Source organism: Plasmodium gaboni, chromosome 3 (assembly GCF_001602025.1).
Source record: "Plasmodium gaboni strain SY75 chromosome 3, whole genome shotgun sequence".
Lineage (NCBI taxonomy): Eukaryota > Apicomplexa > Aconoidasida > Haemosporida > Plasmodiidae > Plasmodium > Plasmodium gaboni.
This window is the reverse complement of record NC_031483.1, coordinates 301,446-320,736: the sequence shown is the minus strand read 5'-3', so window position 1 is coordinate 320,736 and position 19,291 is coordinate 301,446. Positions and strand designations below refer to the sequence as shown.

At 18.2% G+C, this 19,291-nt stretch overlaps 7 protein-coding genes across 7 annotated transcripts in view; 2 read left to right on the top strand and 5 right to left on the bottom strand.

The window, feature by feature from the left end:
• Positions 1 to 2,108, bottom strand: part of PGSY75_0310100 (calcium-dependent protein kinase 3) — a gene marked incomplete at both ends in the record, with an annotated part of 2,249 nt that extends 141 nt beyond the window's left edge. Inside the window, 4 exons of the mRNA XM_018783955.1 lie at positions 1 to 45; positions 236 to 310; positions 431 to 922; positions 1,137 to 2,108. Coding sequence (XP_018643538.1) covers positions 1 to 45; positions 236 to 310; positions 431 to 922; positions 1,137 to 2,108 — 1,584 coding nt within the window. The remainder of the gene's footprint in view (positions 46 to 235; positions 311 to 430; positions 923 to 1,136) is intronic.
• Positions 2,109 to 2,990: 882 nt separating this feature from the next.
• On the bottom strand, positions 2,991 to 3,813 carry PGSY75_0310000 (hypothetical protein; the record flags this gene model as incomplete). Its single annotated transcript, XM_018783954.1, has 3 exons — positions 2,991 to 3,149; positions 3,248 to 3,492; positions 3,624 to 3,813. 3 exons carry the CDS (start codon positions 3,811 to 3,813, stop codon positions 2,991 to 2,993), a joined length of 594 nt encoding a protein of 197 aa, XP_018643537.1.
• Positions 3,814 to 4,872: 1,059 nt separating this feature from the next.
• On the top strand, positions 4,873 to 10,344 carry PGSY75_0309900 (hypothetical protein; the record flags this gene model as incomplete). The annotated part of the gene is made up of 3 exons (XM_018783953.1): positions 4,873 to 4,896; positions 5,037 to 5,343; positions 5,576 to 10,344. 3 exons carry the CDS (start codon positions 4,873 to 4,875, stop codon positions 10,342 to 10,344), a joined length of 5,100 nt encoding a protein of 1,699 aa, XP_018643536.1.
• Positions 10,345 to 10,817: 473 nt separating this feature from the next.
• PGSY75_0309800 (putative YTH domain-containing protein) lies at positions 10,818 to 12,483 on the bottom strand (the record flags this gene model as incomplete). The annotated part of the gene is made up of 7 exons (XM_018783952.1): positions 10,818 to 11,148; positions 11,275 to 11,351; positions 11,521 to 11,605; positions 11,722 to 11,811; positions 11,961 to 12,037; positions 12,138 to 12,265; positions 12,432 to 12,483. 7 exons carry the CDS (start codon positions 12,481 to 12,483, stop codon positions 10,818 to 10,820), a joined length of 840 nt encoding a protein of 279 aa, XP_018643535.1.
• A 1,192-nt stretch (positions 12,484 to 13,675) lies between these two features.
• On the top strand, positions 13,676 to 15,391 carry PGSY75_0309700 (putative SECIS-binding protein 2; the record flags this gene model as incomplete). Its single annotated transcript, XM_018783951.1, has 1 exon — positions 13,676 to 15,391. The coding sequence occupies one exon, from the start codon at positions 13,676 to 13,678 to the stop codon at positions 15,389 to 15,391; it is 1,716 nt and encodes a 571-aa protein (XP_018643534.1).
• A 576-nt stretch (positions 15,392 to 15,967) lies between these two features.
• On the bottom strand, positions 15,968 to 16,306 carry PGSY75_0309600 (60S acidic ribosomal protein P2; the record flags this gene model as incomplete). Its single annotated transcript, XM_018783950.1, has 1 exon — positions 15,968 to 16,306. One exon carries the CDS (start codon positions 16,304 to 16,306, stop codon positions 15,968 to 15,970), a length of 339 nt encoding a protein of 112 aa, XP_018643533.1.
• Positions 16,307 to 18,627: 2,321 nt separating this feature from the next.
• Positions 18,628 to 19,291, bottom strand: part of PGSY75_0309500 (putative asparagine synthetase) — a gene marked incomplete at both ends in the record, with an annotated part of 2,367 nt that continues 1,703 nt past the window's right edge. Inside the window, one exon of the mRNA XM_018783949.1 lies at positions 18,628 to 19,291. This exon is cut by the window's right edge and continues 1,047 nt beyond it. Within this exon, the coding sequence (XP_018643532.1) occupies positions 18,628 to 19,291 (664 nt within the window).

The following is a 19,291-nucleotide window of genomic DNA, read 5'->3' as shown; positions in this document are numbered from 1 at the left end:
GTCCCTTTGAGTTATGTTGCCCTTTTTATTTCCATTATAAAGTATCTAAAAAAAAAAAAAAAAAAAAAAATATACACACATAAATACATACATTTAAAAATTATCATTTGTTTTAATCACACATATATATATATATATATATATATATATATATACTTATGTATATTATATTATATTATATTATATTATATTATATTATATTATATTATATTTTATTTTATTTTTTTATTATTACGTGGGCCAATTCTGCCGTGGTAATTTCACCGTCATTGTCTACGTCAAAGACCCTAAAGGCACAATATATTAATTTCTAAAAAAAAAAAAAAAAAAAAAAATATACATACATATATATATATATATACATATATATATTTATATATTTTTATACATATTTATAATATATTTGTGTCCTTTTTGTTTTTATAAAAACCTTTGACAATTGCTTTCTGTCCAAAGCAGCTGCAAGGAATTCCGTGTAGTCTATTTTACCACTACCATCACTATCGATTTGATCTAACAACATATCAAAATTGTAAGGTAGTTTTAATCCATTTTTTTCTAATCCTTTCTTTAATTGTTCTTTAGTTATATATCCTTTTCCTTCTTCATCTAAAACTATAAAAGTCGATTTTAATTTCTCCACGTCATAATCATTACTTTGTTGTGCAATTATAGTCATAGCTAATTTCTGAAATTTTAATAAAAGTCCATAATTCTTAAAATTTTCTAATACATGTATATCCATTTTCATATCCATATGAAAAGCATTTTTTTTTTTTTTAAACCAAGGATGTTGTAAAGCTTCACTCGCACATATTCTTTTATCAGGATCCATTGTGAGACATCGTTTTATTAAATCCTTCGCTTCTTCTGTTATATTATTCCACTCCTTGCCCTTAAAATGATATTTCCCCTTCTTTACCTACAATATTGGATGAAAAAATGGTTATGCGACATAAATTATCACAAATATATACATATATATATATATATATAAAATATTAACATGTACATTCAATTATCATCATGTAAACATTTTCAATATATATATGTGCACATATTAATAACATATATAATTTTTTTTCCAATTTTTTATTTTATTTTAATTTATTTTATTTTATTTTTTATATTATTACCATGCTCAATATTTCGTGGTCACTTTCACCGAAGAAGGGAGGGTATCCACACAACAATATATAAAATAAAACACCTGAAGACCACATATCACATTTATAATTATAAGAACCTGTTAACACCTGCGGAGACACATAATAGGGAGTACCAGCTTTGGTTTTCATTTCATAATTGTTATGACTAAAATATGAAGCTAATCCAAAATCTATAATTTTTATTAACGATTCAGGTGTGATATCATAGAATAAAAAGTTCTCAGGTTTAATATCTCGATGACATATATTTCTCATATGTAAATAATTTAATACAGAAAATATTTGTTTCATTATAAAGGATGCAAAAGTTTCTACAAAACAACCTTTTTTTACTATTTTATCAAATAATTCTCCACCTGTGCATAATTCCATTACTAAATATATTTGATTACTATCTTCAAATGTTTCAAGTAGTTTTACTACATTAGGATGATCTAAATTTTTCATAATATCTATTTCTTGTCTAAACCGTGGTATATTCTTTAATTTCTTTTTAGATACTACTTTTACAGCTCTAGATATTTTTAATAATTTATCTGTTGCTTTATATACACATCCATAGGTACCTTTACCTAATGGTTCTTTTGATAAAATATAAAAATCTTCTAAATTCCCAGTAAAACTCAAAATAAACCCTCTTCTAGAAAATTTAAAATTATCACTTTTCATAGATTTTAAAATTGTATTTTCATCTTTATCATTCTTTATCATACTTTTTTTATTACCCATTTTTATCTCTTTTTTTGATCCTTTGTATTTTAATCCTCCTTTTAATTTCTCTTTTTTATTTGTCATTATACTTCTTCCTAACACGACACTTTTGTTTTTTATATATCTATGTGAACTCTTTCGTCTTTTTATATTCTCATCAGACTTTTTACATTTTATGATCACATCGCAGCTCCCCTTTTTCTTATTCTTAATAATCACATCATTCATTCTTACCTTATTAATACGTACACAAATTATATATATATATATATATATATATATAATATTTTTATGTTGATATGGAAAAATAAAAAAATAAAAAAAATTAGTAGCAATGTTTATATTTTATGTCTTTCATTAAATCTTAAAAAAAAAAAAAAAAGACAAAATATTAAAACGTTGCATAAAGTGTTAACAAATATATATATATATATATATATATATTTTATATAAACACTATAATGACAGACAAAAAAAAAAAAAAAAAAATTATCTTCTAAATAAATATTTATGCTCTAAGAGAGTGTTTCATTTATATACAAAGCGTTTAAAAGAATTTACAAAAATAAAATAAACAAATAAATAAATAAATAAATATATATATATATATTTATTTAAACCAACTTGTAAATGTGAGGTATATTAAGAAAATATGTACAAGTTGTATCATCCTTATATTTACAATAATAATTGAAAAATATATATATATATATATATATATATATTTATTTATTTATATAATCATCAAATCATATCATCCAATGATATTTCTACCATTTAAGTTTTATCTTCTTTTTTTTTTTTTATGTCTTTTTTTATATTTGGAGATATGAAAGAGAAAGGGAAATATATACAAAATTAATTTAGATGGTTATAAAAAAAAAAAAAAAAATAATAATAATAATAATAATAATAAATAAAACCAAAATAGCTAGAAATAAGAAATATATATATATATAATCATGACAATTTAGCTAGTTAAAAAAAAAAAAAAAAAAAAAAAATCTAGCTAATTTTTTATTTAAACAAAAAAAAAAATAAACATTACATATATTCTTATATATGCGTATAACTTAATTATATTGCTACTTAATAAGTTGCAATAATAGATTAACCAGTTTTAAGTATTTGTATACTCATATTAATACTTATATTATTTATAAATGTATATTTTATAGGATAAGTACCAAATTCTGTGAGCTTTATTTTTTTACTTTCTATCTTTTCATATACTTCGTCATTTTCTCTTATTAAACCTCTAGTTAACAGCTACAAAATAAAAGGACAAATTAAAATATATATATATATATATGTATATGAAAAAATATACACTTATATAATTTAATTTATATATATTTTCATATTACATAGCTTATCAGATCATCTTGTGTAACGGCAAATTTTTCATCTTTCTTAAAATGAAATAGAATATTTAAATCATTCAACTTCTTTTTGTAAGTCCAAATAAAACTTGTTCTTATGTCGTCTATATATTTCAGAGTATTGTCTTCTTTTTCCTTTTCTACTAATTCGTCAGTGGTACTTCTATATCCAAGCCGTTGAGGTATAATATAATTAAAGGCGTGGGATAATTTTACTTGTTTTACTTCTCCTATTGGTAAGTGTGAAAGTTATATATATGTATAATATATATATATATATATATATATATATTTATTCTTTTATGTGTAATTATTTTGTCATTTTTTTTTTTTTTTTTTTTTTTTTTGTATAAATAAATACCTTTCTTTCCTATCTCATTGTCACTATTTACAGTAATATGAATCAGCTTCGGATTTTTTTTTTTTTTTCTTTTTACTGCATATAATACATAACTAGGCCTTTTTATCTGAGGAGTAATAAATCCTCTAGAACACGATGGCAAAAATATAATATAAAAGAAATATATAAGAAAGAAAAAAGCAAAATGCATTTTTTTCCTTTTTATGTTTTGATTACATATTTAATTTTTCATATTGTTCTTTCACTTATGTCATATTGGCCTCTTAAAAAGTTCTGTATATTCTCTTCATTTTTTTAAGAAAATTATATTATAAAAATATTAACCAGAAAAAAAATTAATTATAAAATGAAAATAAATAAAAAAACAAATAATACAAAAATGAATATATAAATATAAATATATAAATATATATATATATAATATGTGTGAGGAATAATAATCATATAGGGAAAACAGAAATATTTATAAGCATAAAAAAAAAAAAGGTTATCGCTTCAACAAAAAATAAAAAAAAAATATAAAAAATAATAATAATATAGAAATCACAAATAAATATAAATAAAAACCCTTCCTTTATATATATGCATATATATATTATATATATATTTATATACTTTTATTTATTATTTTATTTATTTTTTTTTGTGAATGTTTTAGATTTCATAAGTTATGTGAATATATATTTAAATGTAAAACGTAATAAGGCTTATTTGAATATATATTACACATGTATAAATTATTGTACAAAAATGGATACTGTTTGAATCATTTAGATTAATATTATTCCTAATACATTATTTTGTTATACATATATAATATATATATATATATATATATATGTATGTATATATGTATTTTTTTTTTTTTTTTTTTTTTTTTTTTTTTTTTTTTTTTTTTTTTTTTTTTTTTGTTTTTGTGTTTTATTTATATATACATTTAAACCTTACATGATGTAATTTTTCTTTTTTTTTTTTTTTTTCTTTCTTATATTCTATATGATCATAATACATTTGTAAAAATACTGAATCTATACATAAATAAAAGTCATTTAAAATGAGAGAAAAAAAATAAAAAAGTTATAGTGGCAGTCTTATATTTTAAGAAAAATATAGTATATATATATATATATATACATACATACAAAGAATTAAGATTAGGGTTAATTCAATGAAGTTAAATAGGACAGAGACTGTTATATAACAAAAGGAACCTTTGAATTTATATTGATTTTTTTTTTTAAATAAAATAATGAGAGCAATAATAAGATTTAAGGTTAGAAAAAGGAAATATATACTTGAATAAATGTACATGTTTAATATATTGTTATATATATATATATATATATATATAATATATATATATTGGCATATTTTTAAATAAATCCCTTTAAAAAATTTTTTTTTTTTTTTCAGATAATTCGACAAGTACATTCCCTGGTGTCAAAAGATGCAGACACCAAACTTAAAAGAATAGTATCATATATTAATAATTACGATGACAACCTGTATGAACTAAAAAGAAAAAAGGAGTACCTGGGCTTGTTAAAAAACATATATCATACCATCCCTTCAAGGTTGAATGAAAACAAATTATGGAATAATTTCTTGAATAAACTGAAATCAGAAAAGTGTTATCATAAATTAAAAAAAATAATTAAGAAAAATATTATAACACACGACTCTCTGATGTGCAGACAAATAATATATCTTTATTATATAGGTAAAACTATATGAATATATAACTATATATATATATATATATATGTATATATATGTATGTATATATGTGTATGTATGTATATTTGGCTATTTCATGTAATTACCATAGGTAGCCAAAAAAAAAAAAAAAAAAAAAAAAAATCTAGCCAAACATGAACATATACATATATATATATATATATATATATATATATCCAATTTTATTTTATTTTATTTTAATTTTTTTTGAACAGGTTTTGATGACGAAATTGGCTGTTTGATAAAAAGGCTCGATTATAAATTACAAAAGTGTAATGAGAAGGACTTTAAAGATTGTGAAAAATATATGAATGAAGATGTAAGTGATATAATAAAAATGTTATATGTATTATATCATTATAAAAATGGTAAAGATAAGGATTATAAGAATATAATATTATATTTTGATAAATATATATATCATAGTAAGAATATTCCTATGACAAATTTAAAGTATTTGTTTTATTTTCATTTATTTTATTTTAATATGAACTATTCATTAATAAGAATAGAGAAATGTTTAGAAAGGCATGGACATTTATTAACATCAGAACAATTGATGTTTTTAATTCGATACATAAATATTTATTTAAAAAATTTATATCTCTATAATGTTATTAAGCATAGAAATGATTATCAGACCGTGTGTAATAATATGAATAATAAAACAAATGAAATTGGAAATGATAATAATGGAAATAATTATGAAGACGAAAATAGTTATAGGAATAAAATTAAAAAGGAAATAAATATTTTTATAAATAATTTGTTTAGGATAAATAAAAATGAGAAAGAATATTTTATTTTCTACAATTTTGATGATATAGAAATAAAAAAAAATAAGTGTGTAGGAAATGAAGAGTTGGATATGATTGAACAGGATAATGTAAGTATTTTAAAAAATGAAATAAATGAAAGAGATGATAATAAAAAGGGAAATCATCATATTAATGATAATATTTATTTTGATATGACGAATGGAGATAAAGAAAATGTAACTATCAAAGATAATAATAATAATAATAATAATAATAATAAGGATAATATATTATATAATAATATATTATATAATACTATTAGTAGTAGTGATAAGAATTATGTTCCTTTTTATATAGATAAAAACCAAATGAATAGAAAAAATAGTTTTAATAGTAACAATTGTGTGAATAATAATATGGAAGGATTAACTATTCAAAGTGATGAAAATAATAATTTATGTAATAGTCGAAAAGTTTTAAGAAAAGAAAAAATTATAATTAATAATATAGAATTAAATATATATAAGAATATATATAAGATATGTACAAAGGAAGTTATAAAAAATATTTTATTAAATAAAGAAAAAATAAATATAGATATTTTATGGAATAGTTTTATTAGTAATTTATTTAAAGATGAATATATATATATACTAATGAATGAAATAAAAAAAGATAATAAGAAACATATAGTAAATGAAGAAGAATTTATAACATATTTAAAACAAATAAAATTATTGGAATTATATGATGATACATCTTTTATAACCATATGTAATAATTTTTTTAAAACTTATATTGTTGAAAAAAAGTATATAAAAAATTTATATTTTGCTGATAGATTAACATATTATACAGATATTTTTTGTTACAATTCTTTCTTACAAAAGTATATTTTATATATATATAAATTAAATTTAGAACGATTTAATATAAAAATATTAAAAAAAATATTATCCAAATTATTTTATTTCTTACAACAAAATAAATCTTTAATAAATGGTTTTGATAAATTTATAAAGAGTCTTATTATAAAAATTATTATGAATGGTTCATTCAATGATATTATAATGATTATATATACATGGAGACAATATATATTTTATAAGACATATATGAATGAGCAAAGAGAAAAAGAAAAATGTTTTGAGAGTAAAAATTATTATATGAATGTATTTGATGATATAAATAATGTGTATAATAATGTGAATAATTCGAATAATTGGAATAATTCGAATAATATGATAAACTTTGAAACGGATCCTCATTTTGTTTATAAGGATATACAAAAGAAAATTATAAAAATGTTATGTTTAGAAAATATTATGGATGGGAACCAAATAGATGAAACTAAATATCATATGAATAATAAATATGTATACACCGAATTATATAATAATCATATGATATATAATAATTCTTTTTATATACAAAATAATAATATTTTTCATTTAAGCAATACTTTGTTGCATTATATGAAAAAGGACTATATAAAAATATATGAATTCTTATGCTTCCGAACTATTATAGAGAAAAGACAAATGACTAACCTTATGTTTGATAAATATTTTGATAAGAGTATGATCATTATGACAAATAAACAATTAATAAAATTATTCTCTGTCTTTTTAAATAAGCTACATAATACTATAAAAAGTGGTGATAACAAATTTAATCTTTTCGAATGTGTAAATAATTTTTTTCATGACGACCCTATGTATTATAATATGAGACAATTATTAAAAGAGGGAAGTGACGAGATGAAGGTGGATCAACCTTTGAATAAAAAAAAAAATAAAACAAATAATGAAGGTATACAAAAGGGTGGGCATAATATATATTATGCTGATAATGATAATACATATTATGATGATAATAATAATACATATTATGATGATAATGATAATACATATTATGATGATCAAAATGTCAAAGGTTTGAATAAATCAAAGCAAAACATATATAATAATAATAATAATAATAATAGTGATAGAGAACAAATGCGTAGTAACCTTTTATGCGTATCAAATGAAAATAATGCAGATAAAGAAAAAACATTTTTAATAAAAAAAAAAAAAAAAATTGATAATAATTTTATTAATGAAGAAGAAAAGGAATTTATTGAAAATAAAATTGTGGAGAATAAATGTAAAGAGTCATTTGATTTTTTGTTTAACGATAAAGATAACAAAAAAAAAAAAAAAATTATTTCTTTATCAGATGTAGTTAATTATAAAAAGAAATATGCATATGAATATCTTTGTTTAAATAATTTTATTAATTTATTATTAATGATAATAATAGATAATTATATCTTTTTTGATATTAAGAATTTACATTTTATAAATTTCTTTTTCCAGTGTTTTGAATATGAACATCTGTTATCTATGTCTATATATCATTACTTTTATTTTTTCCATATTTTTAAGAATATAAATTATTCTCACTTAAGACAAAAGGATAAGAAGGAATATATATATTCAGAAGATTTTTTTAATAAAAATAAAAATAAAATTATGTATATATGTAAAGAGAAAATAAAAAATTTGATAAATGAGCATATTTTGTTTAATCTAAAATGTGGGTATAGTATGACAGAAATTAATAAAGAGAAAAAAAAAAAAAAAAAAAAAGAACAAAATGAAACCTGCCTTGAACAAAAAAAAAATGTTGAACAAAATGAGACTTGTCATAAACAAAAAAAAAATGTTGAACAAAATGAGACTTGTCATAAACAAAAAAAAAATGTTGAACAAAATCAGATATGCCTTGAACAAAAAAATGTTGAACCAAATGAGACTTGCCTTGAACAAAAAAATATAATCAATTTTGATCTGGATTGTATAATTATGTTAATTTTATATAATATGAACAAAGAAGATGTTGTGGATATTTTTAAAAATTGTTTCTTACTATCATTAAATAATTATTTAATGGAGCAGCAAAAAAAAAAAAAAAGAGAGATAATATTTATATATAGTAATACAAATTGTTCAATAGAGGTAGATGACGAAACCAAAATGGAGATAAGAGAAATTAAATCAAATGATAATAATATGAAAGATAAAATGGCTAGTTGTTCATATAATATGAATCAATTAAATATTATACCTTGTAACAATTTTGATATGATCAGAAAGATTTTTGATAGTATGAATAAGAATATAAAATATATTGATGAGTTTGATATTATAAAAAAATATGAATTTTTTTATATTCACATGATATATAAAAAATTGATGTGTCTTAATAATAAAATGTGTATGGATGGAAATAATTTTAAAAATAATGATGATATGTTGAAAGGTGTTGTTGATATAAAGAATAATTGCAACTTAAAGAATAATTATGCTTGTAATAATATCATGTATGAGGATGATAAAAAAATGTATGATTATATTAACCATTCATATGATTATAATAATTTCAATGACTATGAAAAGGAACAATCTGATTATAACTCTTTTCTGCATTTTTTATCAAATAAAAAACAGAATTATGAAGCAGAAGAATTATTAAAATTATGTACCATGATAAAAATGTTTAAAGGAAATGACAAAATAAAACAGATCATAAATAAAATTAATATGCTTTTTAATAGTTATAATAGTTTTGAATTTTTTATAAGTTATTTATTTCTCATTATACTTAATGAGAAAAAGGAAAATTATATAAATCAAATTTATAAAATATTTAATGAAATTAATATATATTTATTAAATAATAATATAAAACCTTATTGGTATCAATTATTAATACAAATACTTTATCTTATAAAAATTAAAAATTTATATTCTTTCGATTTATTATGTATCAAATATAAAAATATAGCTAATTTTTATTACCAAGCTATAAATATCAAGAAAAACAAATTGGAAGAATATCAAAAAAAACAAAAAAAACAAAAAAAAACATGCACAAATTCAAATATAAATATGACATATTATATAAATAATGGACAACAATATAACATATATAGGTCAATCATTCGAAAATATTTACAAACAAATAATATTTCTTATATTGAAAATATACAATTAAAAGATAGTCCATTCATATTTGACATATATATTCCTTCAAAAAAAATCATTTTTTTAAATCAAGATATGTGTATTTTTCCTGATATATTTATTGATCATTTACAAGTCTACATATTTGACACCATTAATTTTACTATATGTCAGATGAATGAAAGAAATTATAATATTCTGATTGGAAGTACATAAACATTTCTGCTTTAATATATATATATATATATATATTTATGTATGTATTACATTATTTTGTGTTATGATATATTTTGATATATTGTTTTTAATTTTTTTTTTTTTTTTGAAACCATATAAAACTGCTGTATGAAAATTTTCAATTTTTAATGTATAAATTTTTTTCTAGGTCTCAAATTTATAATTCACATATTAAAGGAAAAGGCATATAAATGAATAAATAAATAAATAAATATATATATATATATATATATGTGTATATATATTATAATTTTGTGTATAATATAGTATTAAAAAAAAAAAAAAATTTTATAAATAAAACAGTATAGGTATGATTTTATTAAAAAAATTTATATTATATGTACATGTAGAACAAAAAAAAAAAAAATATATATATATATATATATAATATTATATAATAAAATAAAATAGAATAACCAAAAAAGAAAAGAAAAAGATATCTTAATTTATTATTATTGCTTAATACAATTCATATTGGCCTTCATTTGTAACATTTTTTGTTGCCAAACTAACTGGGATTTTTCATATAAATATATGTATTCATCATAATTCATATTAGTAAGATCTATTGGAAAGATATGTAAAGCTGGATTATAAAAATTAAATAAATTATATTGAGACTCTTCATATAAATTACGAAAATTATTATAATTTATATTAAAGTTATTATTATAAGGATATAATTTTATCATATCAATATTTTCATTCATATTTGGACTCTCTACATAATTGTTTGCATTCATATTATACATAGGTGGGATGTTTGGTTTGGCATTCGTATCTCTATAAGGGAAAAATATATATATATATATATATATAATATAATATATAAAAATAAATACGCATAAATATAATATACATATATATGATATGTTTAATATTTTATTCATTCTTTATATTAATACTTACGTTAAGTTATTGTTAATCTTAATAAAATTCGATTCAAATGCTTCACATAACTGAATACCAGCCATCTGTTCTATTTCCTAAAAAAAAATATTCACACACACAAACATATACATATATAATAATGTTTACGTAAAATTTGCCTTGCATGTTCATATTTTTATTCATTTTTTACATGACTCGTTCATAATATTTTATTGTCTTTTTTTATTTTTTTTACTAGAAATGGTTATATATTTCAATAATTACCTGTCCATCTCTTCCAACTTTTATTGGTTTGTTTTCATTGAGGCTATTCTTCAAATGGGCAACTTCTTGAAAGGGCACATCGATACTATAATTAAGGGTGTGTTAAAAAAAATATAAAATAAAATATGAATAACATATAAAAAAGGATAAAAAATATATATATATATTTATTTATTTATTTATATTATTTTTTCGTGTTACACTCGTATCCATTGGATGTCAAAGTTTTTTCCTCTAAAAACCTTATTGTCATAATAAAAATAAACGTTATTATTCTTTGATTCTCCGGGTCTACATTATTAGAAATAAATAGAACAGAGAAAAAAATGTAAATAATAATATATGTAGGAACAGTTTTAATAATATTTATTTTATTAAACTTAAAATTAAAACATATATATATATATATATATATATAAAATAATTAAAAAAGTAATTACTTGGATTGCATAATCGCATAACCACAAAATTTAGAACTACCGTTAACTGAAAAAACTAATATGACATAATCATGTTCCTACAATAAAAATGGAAATAAAAAAAAAAAAATATATATATATATATATATTTATATTTTTATATTTTTCCTTTTTTCAATATATTATATTTCATAATACCATAAACGCTGAAACAAATTTATATTCATTTTTTGGTGTTGTTGCCCAAATATTATAATTCAACGAAATCGCTATATTTTTATCTGACGAGCTTTTAATAAGAAAAAACTTAGTTTTTGCACTTGTGTCTGATAAAAATAAAAAAACAAAAATGAAGATTATATATAAAAAACACATTAAATATGTATTTATATATATTTATTATATTTATTTGTTATATTTATTTGTTATATTTATTTGTTATATTTATTTTTGTCTATGTTCTTTCATTTTTTTTTTTTAATAATTTATTACATATGTTCTTAACCACATGGGTTGGGGGTATGAAAGAATTGTTATAATTCATGTTTTCTAAAAAAAATTATTATTTCATATAATGGAAAAAAAAAAAAAAAAATTAAAAAGAAAATAAATATATAAGAGAATCTTATATATTCACATATATTCTTTTATTGTTAAATTATCCTATCATTTTTATTGACTGTTTGTGTTTTTTTTTTTTTTTTTTTTCTATATACAATATAAAAGAAATTGAAAAAGGATAATTGCTTAATGATATGAAAAGGGATATATATAAATATTTACTATATTATATTAAATTTATATAATTATATATATTAAATATATTTTTCTGATTATTTTTTTCACATATAAAATATGTCAAAAATTAAAAGGCACGAAATTTTATTTTAATTAATTTTTTATATTTGCCTTTTAAATATATAAGAAGAACATTCACTTTAAATAGAAGAAATTTTCAGTGTATAGATTGAAATATTTTTGAATGAATAATTTATTTAAATAAGAAAAGAAACTATTTAAAAATAATTATAATATATTGAAACATTATTTTTTATAAAAACATATAAAAAATAGGAAGAATTTGAAGAATATTTTTTGCATGTATAATATTATTATATATGAATAGTATATACAAACCATAAAATATAAATATAATTATATTATTATATATATAATATATTTATTGTATTTTTTTTAATGAGAGGAAAAAAAAATATATACATATATAAAATAAATAAATATATATATATATATATATATATATATATAATATAATAAAAAAAAAAAAATAGTTAGTTCCACTTTATATATTTATATGTTATTCTCATTTTAATTTATTAAATAAAAAAAAATACATTTTTTTATAAATGATATAGAAATTTATTGGATAAGTTTTCTTTTACAAATTGTCTATTTTATTATTTTATAATTATTAATAATGTATATCTTATTTGAATAATATGATAATAGCCTTTATAAAAATATATATTATATGAATATCATCATGGATAAAGGAAAAAAAAAAAAAAAAAAAAAAAAAAAAAAACAGCCAAAATATAAATGAAAACCATTAGTACTTATACTGATAAATGTTTTTATAAAAATTAAAATAAATAAATATATAAATATATAAATATATATATATATATATTTTTATTTATATATTTGTGGAATGGTCCAAATTTTGGTATAATGTAAAAGATACATAAATTGATAGTCAAACCTTTTTTTAAAGAATGAAAAAAGAAATTATTGTCGACGTAAAATCCAATCCTCGCACACATACTAATGGTGATAAAGACATAATTATAGAGAAAAAAAAAAAAATAAAAAAGAAGAAAGAAAATGTTAACGTAAGTATAAATGTAAATATGAATGTAGAAAATGTAAAAAATGTGGAAAATATAAAATGTATAAAAAATGAAAAATACATAAAAAATATAAAATCTATAAAATATTATAATGATAGAAAAAAAGAAAAAAAAAATTATCAAACGAAAAATACGAATAACAATATACAATTCGGAAATAGACTAGTCAGAATAACATTTAGTAGCGATAAACAAAAAAGGAAGGAATTTATCAAAAAAAAAAAAATGAATATAATAATGAAACAAAAAAAAAAAAAAAGAAAAGAATTTGAAGAAAAAAAAAAACTTATAAATAAATTAACAAATATATTAAATATTGAAAAAGAAAAAGGAAATTATTATTTTTTACCCAAATGCTTAAAAAAAAAAAAAATATCCAAATTAAAAAAAATTATTATTTTAGAAAAGAAAATTAAAAATGATCTATATCAAGAATTATTAAAACAAAAAGAAAATATCACTTCTATGAATGATCATCAGGATGATATATATTTACAAGTTATTCAAAATAAAATAAAATGGATACTGAAAAATAAAAATAAAAATAAAAAATATAAAATCATAAAAATAAATAATAATAATAATAATAATAATAATAATAACAAAAACAATAATAATAATAATAATAATAATAATAGTAATAATAAATTCGCTAGCAGTTCTTTTAAAATACTAGCCAAAACCGAAAATGTGCTAAATGGTGAGTTACCTGACGTTCAGGTGAATAAATTAAAAAATTTTATACACACATGGACAAATAAATATGCAACAGATTTGCGAAAAGGAAAAAATGATGATACTAAGAGGCATATAAGACAACTGATAAGTGTTGCAAAAAAATTAGAAAAGTACACTGATCAGAATGATAAGGATAATTTGAAAGATAAAAGAGTTTCTTCGAAAAATAATTTTTTTTCTGTTGAAGATTTTGATAAGAATAAAGCTGTTAATGTAAAAGAAAAAAAAAAGAATAGTGATATTATAGAAATAAATGAGCATAATATATGCAACCATAACAATAATAATAATAATAGTAATAATAATGATGATGATAATAAGAATAAAAGTATTACTAATGTAAATGATATGTTAAAAGATGAAATGCTAAAAAATGAAAAAATTTTAAATTATATACAAGTCAGCAGAGTTGAAAAAAAAATTTATATCAATGATTATGTTGATCATGAAATAACTGATAAATTAAATACTATGGTTAAAGAGTTTTTAAAAAAAATATCTCTTTCACATGAAAAATTGTTATTGTTAAAAAAGAAAAAAAGATATTTCTTAGGATTAAAAGAATGTTATAAACATATATGTATAGATGAACCCAAAATAGTATTTATTGCTCCGAATATTGAACCATCACTAAATAATATTTTCGATGATACGTTAGGAAAAATAATTTCTAAATGTAAAGAAAAAAATATCCCTATAGTTTTTGCTTTAAGTAAAAATTTGTTAGGAAAATGTATAAATAAATCTAGACAGTCAATTATTTGTATAATTGATAATGATTCTTATATAAAAGAATGTAATGATATAATTAATCTCGCTAACTCTTTGAGATTATCTAAATGAAATGGATATAACTGTTTTACATAATAAATATAAATAAATAAATATATATATATTTATTAATATATATATATATATATATATATATGTGGACAACTACGCGAGTACCATATATATAAAACATAATATATTATTATAAAAATATTCATTTTGATGCTATTTTTTTAAAATACAATAATTTCTATATATAGAAAATTTCAAAACTTAATATAATTCAAGTCCAATTAATTAAGTCATTTTATAAAATATGCTGGTACATATTTTTTATATAAAAAAAGATAATATATATGTATACTATATATATCTATATGTTTAAAAAAAAAAAAAAAAAAAAAAAAAAAAAAAAAAATATAAGTAAATAAATAAATAAATAAATATATATATATATATATATATATATATTTATATATACATATCTATATATACATTTAATATTCATATAAAATACAATATTTTTATATAAAATTATTCAAAGTGATGGAAAATTTTTCCAAAAATTATAATATAAAGATTTGAAGTGGAATATATAAATATATATGTTTTCTTTTTTTTTGTTTGTTTGCTCAAAATATTTAATATTTAACCAAATAAGGAAAATCCTAAGTCGTCTTCTTCTTCCTCTTCTTCTTCTTTCTTTTCTTCTTTCTTATCTTCTTTCTTGGCATCAGCAGTTTCTACTGCAGCGGCACCAGCTGGTGCGGCAGCTACACCACCTCCGATATTTTGTAATTTCTTTAATCCATCAGTAATTAATTCATGGCAACTCTTTCCTTTTAAAGAATCAATAAAATTGTTTAAAACTTCATCTTCTACATCAGCATTTACGGCTCCCAAAACATTCTTAACTTCTTTTGTGCTTGGGTTTTCATTTCCTCCCAATACACACATAAGATATGCTGCAACGTATTTCATAGCCATTTTTTATAATATATATATATTATATTCAACTACAGGGAAAAAAAAAAAAAATAAAATATATAATAATAAAATGAAAAAATAAAATAATCATATGAAATTGTATAATTGTTCTATTAACATATATATATATATACATATATATATATATATATATATAATGTTGTATATATATTATTTACATGTACAAGTCATAAATTTTATTAACACTATATATATAGCTTTTAAAAAAAAAAAAAAAATTATATGTACAAAATGGCTGTACATATATATTTATTTATTTATATATAAAACTTTTATTAAGGTCAAAAAGAAATAATATAAAAATGGAACAACAATAATTCAAAATAAATAAAAACTTTATATATATATATAATAGTGTATTATTATTAAATAATAATATAAGAAAAGTATCAAATTATATAATAATAATAATAAATATATATATATATATATATGTTCTTTTTTTATAAATCTTACTTTTTAAGGTTAATATTTTTTATTAATATAGGGAAATTTAAAATTAATTAAAGAAAAAGAAATATTATTTCTTTAATTTTTCAATAATATTAAAGTTTTTTTTTTCCTTTTTTTTATTTTTTTAATATATATATAATATAAAAAAAAAAAAAAAATGTTTAAATAAAAATCAGTGAAATATTATTATTATATAAATATATATATATAAAATATATATTGCAACAAAAAATAAAAAAAAAAAAATTATCTTTTTTTTTTTTTTTTTTAATATAAATTATGTAAGATATGAAAAGAAATCAATCCATTCACTTGTGGGAAGGAAAAAAATATATTTAATAAAATAATAAATAATATTATAATAAAAGAAAAACATATATTATTATACATATATATAATAATTACATTATACATAATATTATATATATAAATGTATAAATATATATTTTAAAATATATATGTTATATATAACCATAAAAAGAAAAGTATATAATTATTATAACATAATATTATTATTATGTATAAATATATTATGGATATATATATTAAGTTTTTATTTTATCTGTTTTTTCTTCCTTGTATCACAATTTAAAATATATATATATAATATTTATATATTATAATTTAAATATAATATTATGTATATAATAATTTTTGATATATAGTAAATAATATAATATTATATAAACATACATAACGTGGTTTAGGGTTTCCTCTTTTTTTTTTTTTTTTTTAAGATCTTAAGAAATGGTATATATATATTTTTTTTTGTAATATCATATATATATATATATATATATATATATATAATAATATATATATTATATTTTTTTGAACCTTATAAATTTTAATAGTACATAAAAACTTAAAGGTGAAATGAAAATAAATATATAAAAATATATAATATATATTTAGTATATAATATAAATTATATTATAGTCCCCTTATAAATATATATATAATATATATATTATTATATTATCGTAATATTGTAGTGTTCAAAGTGCAGTAAAAAAAAAAAAAAATATATAATATATTAATATTATAGATATAATATATATATAAATACCTCTTTTTGTATGTATAATTTTTTATATAGGATATTTTTTACTCCCATTCTTTCTTCTATTTTTTTTTATATCATTTTAAATAAAAAAAAAAAAAAATAATAATATATATATAAAATATTACCTTTGAAAAAATGAAAGATTAATCAATATAATATTTTAAATTAAATATATTTTTTATTATTATTAAAATATGAAATATTAAATATGAAATATAAAATTGCTCTCAATATATTATTTCAACTTTTCCAAAAGGATATAATAAATAAATATATAAATATATATATTATATATATATTATAAAATTTTTTTTTTTTTTTTCGGAAAGCCCCAATTTCTTAGAATAATTATATTAAGGATTATTCATAAAAGTATATCATTTTTAAAATTACATATATATATATATATATATTTATCCTATATTTTCAAAACATATTGTTAAGACGAATAATTTTTATTATCATAGTTGAAAGAAATATATATTTTTTTATTTAGTTACAATTTGCCATTTAAAAAAAAAAAAAAAAAAAAAAAAAAAATCACATATATATAATATATATATAAATGTATACATATTTAAAACAATAATTATATAAGCCACGCATGTGTGCATATAAATACAAAAACATATAAAATTGTTCATACATATATTTATTCATATGTATTCCTTTGTTATATTATAAAACTGTTAAAACAAAAATAAAAATAAATAAATAAAAATATATATATATATATATATATATATATATATTTTTTTTACATTTCCAAAGGTGGTTTATTTTAATAATTAATACTAGCTTGATTTTGTATGGGAAGACATTTTACATCATCAAATTGTTTTGAGTGTCGATGTATGCCTAGAACAGATCGACCTGACTGGTCAGCATTTTGTTTAAAACTTTCATCCCATTCAACGGCTTTACTAGTTGAACATGCAATAGATTCTCCTTCTGGTACTGATTCTTGTGCACATTGTTCAGGGAAGCACTCTGAAAAAATACATCGGTATAGATATGCTTCTTTAGTTTTTGGTGTATTATATGGAAAAAGAAATTTGGCTCTTGAAAATTGAATATCTGATATTTTTTTTTCTGCATATTGTTTTAATCCATCAATCCAATTATATCCAACACCATCTGAGAATTGTTCTTTTTGTCTGTAAAGGATATGTTCAGGTAAATATCCTTCAAAAGCTTTTCTTAAAATATATTTTTCTATTTTATTATTTGAGCACATTTTATCTTGTGGATCAATATTCATAACAAGATTCAAGAATTGTAAATCTAAAAATGGTACCCTTGCTTCAATACCAAATGCCATAGTAGATTTATTAGCTCTTAATACATCATAATAATGTAGATCATGTATTTTTCTTTGTAGTTCTCTATGAAATTCTTCTTTATTAGGTGCTTTATGAAAATAAAGATAACCTCCAAATATTTCA